The sequence below is a fragment of the Orcinus orca genome, chromosome 16, assembly GCF_937001465.1.
Source record: "Orcinus orca chromosome 16, mOrcOrc1.1, whole genome shotgun sequence".
NCBI classification, from domain to species: Eukaryota; Metazoa; Chordata; class Mammalia; order Artiodactyla; family Delphinidae; genus Orcinus; species Orcinus orca.
Window position 1 is genome coordinate 67,544,463 of NC_064574.1, and position 8,551 is coordinate 67,553,013.

Sequence of the window (8,551 nt, forward strand, 5' to 3'; positions counted from 1 at the left end):
TGCCATACCCATAGGCACAAAATAATTACTCATGAAATAAACTTAAGGCAGTGATTTCCAGAGAGTCTGATTAAGGAGATCTGACTCATCTAAGATAATTCTTTACCCTTTAAGCTTCATTAAGTTTCACTTCACTACAAGGTCAAGCTTGACACCTAAAAGGCATTCAGACCTCAACACTTGACTACGCCCTAGTGGCAGAGAAGAGCAGGCAGGACCCCAATTCACCATGCAGAATCCAGCTCTCTCCCTCCTCCCCTACTGCCAGGTCACCAGTTTTTCCAAAGAAAGGAAGGAAAAAACCTCTATAAGGTTAAATAATGTTCTAAACCCTTAACCAAGGCAAAGCAGCAAAAAGATCTATAAAGTGTAAGTTATTTTATTTGCTATATCTTATATGACAAGGATTCCCTCAAGGTTTTTCATAGCTCCCAAATAATAGCAATAATAGTAATAGCTGCCCTCCCACCCCGCTTTGTTTTTGCTGTGGGTCAGACATGATGCTGAGTGTTTTCCAAGCATCCTTTCCTGTAAACCTCAGAACAACTGAAGTTGGTACTATTACCTCACCACTGAAGAAACCTGCCCAGCCACAAAGCTAGAAAATGGCAAAAATTCAATCCCAGGTCTGCCTGATTCCAGGGCCCAAATGTTTCTCAGGGTTAAGTCTTCAGTTCCTTGGCAAAGGCAGGGCCTCTTTTGGGAACTACCTTCTTTGACTTTCTTACCACTAAGTTATCAGCTCCCTAAGGCAGGAAGAAGGTCTGTCTCATTCACCTTCCCATCTCCAGCACCCAGAATAGTCATCAGCATGGATATCTACTAATGAATGAATGATTCATCTTTTACTATGCAGAGTCTGGCCAGTTGGCTGCACATATTGCTGACACCAGGAGATGGCTATTCCAGTTCTGAACTAACTGGATCTCTGAACACCTAATTCCATCCTGCCAAGCTATTTCAGTGGCTTTGAGCAGCTCTAGAGAAAATGACCCCCAGAGGACCAGTAGCTCGGTCTGATCAGCCCAGAGCAACCCTCCACGTCTGTTTGACTCCAATTTGCCCCAAGGAGTGGCTAGGAGCCAGACAGGGCCTGGTCAGGTAAAAACTCAAAAAACCTCTACTCTGGGACTTCCCTGGTGGCACAGTGATTAAGACTCCACGCTCCCAATGCAGGGGGCCCAGGTTCCATCCCTGGTCAGGGAACTAGATCCCACATGTATGCCGCAGCTAAGAAGTCTGCATGCTGCAACAAAGTTTCCGCATGCTACAATGAAGACCCCGCGTGATGCAACTAAGGAGCCCGCGAGCTGCAGCTAAGACCCAGCGCAATCAAATAAAATTAATTAATTAATTAAAAAAAAAAACAAAACCCTGGGCTTCCCTGGTGGCACAGTGGTTGAGAGTCCGCCTGCCGATGCAGGAGACACGGGTTCGTGCCCCGGTCCGGGAAGATCCCACATGCCGCGGAGCGGCTAGACCTGTGAGCCATGGCCGCTGAGCCTGCGCGTCCGGAGCCTGTGCTCCACAACGGGAGAGGCCACAACAGTGAGAGGCCCATGTACTGCAAAAAAAAAACAAAAAAAACACTCTACTTTGCTTCACCTATCACCGCCCCATCAAGAACGGCTATCACTGGCTTCCCTGGTGGTGCAGTGGTTAAGAATCCGCCTGCCAATGCAGGAGACACAGGCTCGAGCCCTGGTCCAGGAAGATCCCACATGCCACGGAGCAACTAAGCCCATGCGCCACAACTACTGAAGCCCGCACACCCTAGAGCCCGTGCGCTGCAACAAGAGAAGCCACCGCAATGAGAAGCCTGCGCACCGCAACGAAGAGTAGCCCCCGTTCGCTGCAACTGAGAAAGCCCACATGCTGCAACGAAGACCCAATGCAGCCATAAATAAATTAATTAATTAAATTAAATAAAAGCATTTATCTCATCACAAATGCCTTCATCATTAAAAAGAATGGCTATCCTGGGCACCAAGGTGGTTCATTTAGCTGGCACTCGGGCAGGACAAATATAGGACTACTGCCATATATTTGCTTAATAAAAGCAATGTCTGTATGCATTTCAAGTCTGCTACAGCAGGGGTCCCCAACCTCCGGATGGACCTTACTGGGTCTCAGCCTGTAAGGAACTGGGCCACACAGCAGGAGGTGAGCAACGGGCTAGAGAGCAAAGCCTCATCTGCCACTCCCCCATCGCTGGCATTACCTCCTGAAGCATCCACCCACCCCCAGCCCCCCTTTACTCCCCCATCCGTGGAAAAAACGTCTTCCACGAAACCAGGCCCTGGTGCCAAAAAGGTTGGGGACCGCTGTGCTACAGGGTGAGAGGTATTAAGAAAACAGCTGAGGGGGACTTCCCTGGTGGTCCAGTGGTTAAGACCCTGCACTTCCACCGCAGGGAAGATCCTGCATGCCATGCTGTTCAGCACGGTGCACTCACCCACCAAAAAAAATTTTTTAAAAAGAAAGATTGAAAAAAAAAGAGAAGAAGAAGAAGGAAAGAAAACAGCTGAGCCCTCCACCTGTGAATGAAATGATTCATCTTTTTTTGGCCATGCTGTGGGTTTGTGGGATCTTAGTTCCCCGACCAGGGATCGAACCCTGGCCACAGCAATGAAAGCACTGAGTCCTAACCCCGGGACCATCAGGGAATTCCCTGTAATGGTTCATCTAACAGTGACTAATTCAAAAGTCAAATCATCTCACATCAGCTGCCACCCAACCACCAGGGTCATGACCCTGGCGCTAGAGAAGCCTGTGCTAGTAAAGGGAGCCCTGAGGCTGTGGGGAGCACTCACTTTGAGAACACTTAGAACTCAGCCCCATAGCAGTGCTCACTGCATGGGGGAATCCTACATGGGGTACACATCGACCCCTATATCCAGCAATCATTCAATTAAGCACACGCTGAAAGCCCAAGCAAGACCCGCCACAGGAATGACCTACGCTTGGGCCCCAAGATAACCCTTGAGAAGCTGGGAGAGTATAAATAGAGCCACTCCCATCCCCAAAGGAGGCATGAAAGCGAGGCTAGGGGACAGGACTTTTCACCTGGGAGTAGGTCCGAGTGGAAGAAGAGAGAGATTTACTGAGCAGCCTGCCTTACCTTTACTTAAGCTACTGCCTCCTTGGCAGCACTACCAGAGCTAGAGACCAGGAGGCCCCAGGGCTGCTGTTAATAGCACAAGACTTCCAGCGAAGTGTCCACTAACAAGGAACAGAGCATAGCACCCCAAGGAATGGGGCACATGAGGCGTTTCATTAACAAGAACGAGGCAGCTCTAAATGCAGTCATGTGGAACAATGCCCAAAATAAACTAAGTGGGGTAAGAAAAGCTGCAAAATGCCCAGAAGCCGCTACTTTTCTTTCTTTTTTTCATTCTTGAGACGTTTATTAAAACAATACATTCAGGGGAAAAAAATCAATACAATTGTATACATCATTACTGAAAACTGTATACCATCATACAAGAAAGGATTTTATTTTGGGAAATCGATTCCTAATTCATGGCAAGTTTTACTTTCAGAAATAAAACCACAAAACGACACAATCTAATTCAATCTTAAAGGCTGGCATACTGAGCAAGGAATGTTCTTATTCTTTGTAGGAGCTCCTTCTTTACACCGTCAGGTACCAGGGCTCTGCCTTTCGGTGTGACTTCAGCTACCAAGTCATCAACAGTAACGTGTTCTAGTCCTTTTTCTTTTCTTTTTTTTTTTTTCTTTTTGCAGTACGCAGGCCTCTCACCGTTGTGGCCTCCCCCGCTCATGGGCCCAGCCGCTCTGTGGCATGTGGGATCCTCCCAGACCGGGGCACGAACCCGTGTCCCCTGCATCGGCAGGCGGACTCTCAACCACTGCGCCACCAGGGAAGCCCTAGTCCTTTTTCTTTAATTACCTCTTTACAGTGTGCCTTCAACTGATCCTTCCAGGCACATTCAATTAATTTGGCTCTCAGCAACTCTTTGAGGCGTTCTCTTTCTCCAGTTTCTATCAACTTTTGGTTAATGGCTGCTCTCATCTACGCATCTTTGTTCATCTTGCTAACCACACTCTTCAGCTGCCTGGACCTAGACCCTCAGTAGCTTGGGCACCAAAGCACACAGAAAGCTAGCACACCTGCTACTTGTATTTTTAAAGCATGAACTTCTGCTGAAACAGCTTCCTAGGTCTGACGTTTTTCTTTTCTTTTTTGGTAACACAACATGAGTTAGTCTCTGCCACTCCCAACTAAGAAGACTAATGATAATAATAGCCAACACTGTGTGCCAGGCAGTATCCTGAGTGCTTCACACGTACTAACTCCTCTTAAGCCCCGAGACGGACAGGGTATTACATTCCGATCTTAGAGGCACAGCTGCCTTGCCTGCTGAGGTAAGACCTGCCAGTGAGCTGAGCTCGGCAGTCCCCAGACCCCCCCAGAGTGACTTCCTTCTCCATCCAGTCCAGACTCACGGTGCTTTCCTTCAACGACACTCCTGTCCTTGCCCCACCACCAGCCCTTCTACCCCTTGTCCTCCCACGTACCACCTCCACTGTGCCCCAGCCCCCCAGAAGTCTGGTTTACACAGTTCACTTTCTCTGCCCTACGGAGGGGCGGGGGCGGGGAGGTGCAAGTCGCACAACCACGAAGATTACAAGATACATTTCTGGAGTCCACTCCACACTCCAGAGCCCAAACTCAGGCGGGGAGGGGAGAGGTGAGTCTGCCCTCTCTGCCAGGGCACATCTGGTAACGTCTGGAGGCATTTTTGGTTGTCGAGACTGGGGAGTGGGTGTGTACTATTGGTACAGGTTCTAGCCCTACCTGAACAACTGGAAGATCTCACAACTCTGGGACCACACTGGCTGGCCTAAAACAGCTGGAGCTTCAGGACCCCCTCCTTGAGCAGCCACGGTTCCCTTTTTCTCCCGCATCTGTGTCGGCCGCTAGCTGGCCTCTAACGCGGCCCACTTGATTTTGCAACTCCACTGCCTCCTAGTCAACCACCTTCTGTCCCCACCATTTAGCACTAAGGTATTTCAGTAACCTTTTAGTCGCCAAATTCGAAGTTCCCCCTCCTCCTTCCTCCTCCTACTCTCTCTCTCAGCAGCAAAACCACCTACCAACTACATCCACCTGCAGCTCCCCACCGTCCAAGCTTCCCCCTCCACGCCCAGCCTGTAGCCTCCGCCTTCTGTCTCCAGGCTGCTTTTCCCACCTGCTTCATCCATGTTGAGATTCTCCATGCTCCATCTGCAAACCTCTACTCTTCCTAACGGGCACAGCCTCCCTGGACAAGCTCGCTGCCAATGAACTGAAGGTCCCAAGTTGACCTCCAGCTCTTACCCTCTCTGGAGCCAACCAACTGCCCAGAGAGGTTCTCTTTGTGCCACAAGCACCTCAAACTCCACAAGTCAACAAGTGAGACATCTGTAACCAACCAGTTACCTGAGCCTGAAACCTGGGATCCATCCTAAACGCCTCCTGGTCTCTGGCCTCTATTCTAATGCATCAAACCTGCTGATTGTACTAGCTAATTATTTCTACTCTCCATCCCAATACCTTTGTCCTATTTCACCCCCGACACACTACCAGAAGAGCTTTTCATCTACTCTCTCTGCCTGAACTCGCCAATCCCTAACCAATTCGTCTCTTCTCACGGCTGCAGGTGATGCTTTTAACAAGTGTACTTGATCAGAGTCCCCGGCTGAAAACGCCAACATCCTCTCCCCTACTGCATCAGGGATAAACTGAACTCCTTGCTGCAACATACAAGACCCTTGAAGATCTCACCCCAATTAGCAGTGCAGCCTCTTTATGCTTTGCACTCCTGCAGTAATGACCTCCTTCTTCCCAGAATGCTCCACACCCTCCTGTTCCCCCAGCTTTTGCACATGCAGTTTCCTGCATCTGAAACGCTGTCGCCTCCATTGTCCACTCAAATGCTATGTCCCCTGAGACAATGCCCAGGTAAACAAACCCAACTCCCACCACCGCACTTTAAACCCGGCTCCCTCCCAATCTTCAGTTAATGTAACAAGGTGCTGTTATTGTCGGCTTGTACCACCCACTTAAAAATGTCTTTGTGAGCAAGGACCCTGTGTTACGCATCTCAGTACTCCCAGCACCCAGCAGAGCCCAATACAAGGAGCATATGCTTTATTCTATTGGAATTTCGAGTCCCCACCGGTAACGTAGGAACAAAAACGACTCTTAACGACTGCCGTGAGTCTTCCAGGAGACAATACACATAAGAAACCCGGCCACAACCAACATGCACAAAAGGTGTAAGGGGCTTGTTTTGACATTAAAGTCGGCAGCCAGAGACAGCTCCTTCCCAGAGGATGTGTATGTTGCACAACTGAGGAAGTCGAAAGGTCCCCATCTGTAAAACGAGGTTAAAAACAGAAGCTGCCTCTTGGGGTCGTAATGAGGATTAACAGTGGCTGAAATGCTTTTCAGCACAGTGTTGGCATAAAAGCAAAGCTCAATAAACCTTAGCCATTATGTTGTTAACAGTGTTTATGCACCGCGACTGGGGGAGGTTGGGAGGAGGAGGGGGAGCAGGGCGCCCAGCCTCGGGTTCGCAGCCCTGGCGGATTCCTGGGACTCCTCTCGGGGCCTCCCCGCGGCGATCCTCCCACCCAGGCCGGGCCCAGCCCGCCTCCCCGGGCGCCGGCCTCCCCGCGGCCACCTGTCCGGCCGCCGGCCTCAGAAGAAAGGCCCAGGGAGGCGGGAAGCCAGGCCTCACGTGGGGCGCTGGGCCCGCGCCGAGGGGCGGCCCTGGCTACTCACTGAGCCACAGCTCCAGCGCCGCCGCCGGCCCCGGGGGCCCCTCGGCCGACTCGGCCCCCGCCGCGGCCCCGGCCCCCGCCGCCACCGCCGTCGCCGTCGCCGCCATAGGCCCAGCCCCGCAGCCGAGGCCGCGGCCGCCCCTGCCCTTCAGCCGCCGGCGTCTGGAGTGTTCCTGGGCTGCCGACGCGGCAGGCGAGGGTCGGCACGTGATGGGACGGGGCCTGTGGCGCCTCGCCCACACACCAGGCCCCGCCTCCGCGCAGGCCCCGGGCCGGGGGTGCCGCCTCCCCGACAGCCCTCCTCCACGCGCGGGTCGGGCTCGCGGACTGGTCTTCCAGACCCGCAGCCAGGTCAAAGTCGGTCAAGCCGACCTCGCAAGGCCTGCCAGATGAACTAGAGGACGCCCCGTTAAATTTGAGTCTCAGGTAACGAATTCTTCTAGCATTTTTATTCCGGACGGTCTTTATGGACCATCACCTCCTTCCATACTTTGCTTTATTTTCTCCGTAACACATTACACCATGAGCGTACTAGATATTTACTTACTGTGTCAAAGGGTAATTGCCCCCCCCCAAAAAGGCATGGTTCTCATGCATTGTAAAATGAACGCGTGTTAAATATTTTAACTCTAATTAAACGAGAGAACCAAGCGGATGTCATAATCCGTTCAAAAGGGAAGTCAGAAAAAGGGCAAGTTTATACAGAATAAACGAATGTTGGAACAGATGTGCAGGTGGACACAAAACTAGCTCAGAATTTGCATTTTTAAATTTTTATTATTATTATTATTTTGGCCACGCCATGGGGCTTGCGGGATCTTAGTTCCCCGACCAGGGAAGCACGGAGTCCTAACCACTGGACCGCCAGAGAATTCCCCAATTTGCCTGTTTACAGGCAAGAATTATTTGCGTTGCTCTCAGTTATCTACAGCTAAGAGTGTAAGACATCTCTGAGGCAGTGAAAGGAAGGATAGGAACTGGAAAGGTGTGCTCTCTAGACAACGTGTAATTTTCCTTGGAAGCACACATTCTCTATACTCAATTACCTGCTTCACCCCACTAATATAAGCAGGAATTTTGTACACTTTTATGTCCCCAATACCTAGGGTAGTGCCTGGCACACCAGTGCCAATACATATTTGTTGAATGGCCAGATGAACAGTGGAAGCAGTAAGAGGTAGCTACAGGATTTTAGGTCCCATCCCTACCCCAAATAAACACACGGTCTAAGTTTAAATGTACATTTGCTGTGCTATTTCAGCTCCAAAATAAGTCCAGACACACATCTCCATCTGACAGATTGCTGCCTTCTATTTGGAAGTTATCCGACTGAACTCCTCCCTGTGTGCCAGGTTCTTTTACAGTTGTTACCTGTCTTAGTAAACTTTGGCTGCTATGAAAAATACCACAGACTGGTTGGCCTAAACAACAGACATTTATTTCTCACTGGAGGCTGGGAAGTCCAAGATCAAGGTGCTTGCTGATGGGTTCCTGGTGACAACCTGCTTCCAGGTTTGCAGAGGGCTTTCTTGCTGTGTGTTCACAGGGTGCAGAGAGAGAGAGCTCTGATTATCTTCCTCTTATCGGGGGACTAATCCCATCCTGAGGGCCCCACCCTCAGCACCACATCTAAACCTAATTACCTGCCACAGCCCTACATCAAATACCATCACATGGAGATAAGCGCTTCAGCGTGTGAATTTGAATTTTAAGGGGACACATTCAGTCTGTAACATTATTCATGTTTGGGAAATTTTGT

At 50.4% G+C, this 8,551-nt stretch overlaps 1 protein-coding gene across 2 annotated transcripts in view; it reads right to left on the reverse strand.

The window, feature by feature from the left end:
• The window catches only part of GGA2 (golgi associated, gamma adaptin ear containing, ARF binding protein 2), a 30,713-nt gene extending 23,652 nt beyond the window's left edge, over nucleotides 1-7,061 (reverse strand). Inside the window, exon 1 of one of the 2 annotated variants that reach the window (XM_004268999.4) lies at nucleotides 6,794-7,061. In XM_004268999.4, coding sequence (XP_004269047.1) covers nucleotides 6,794-6,899 — 106 coding nt within the window. In that variant the 5' untranslated portion in view covers nucleotides 6,900-7,061. The other variant, XM_033425976.2, reaches the window with a different exon arrangement.
• Between the last annotated feature and the right edge of the window lie 1,490 nt (nucleotides 7,062-8,551).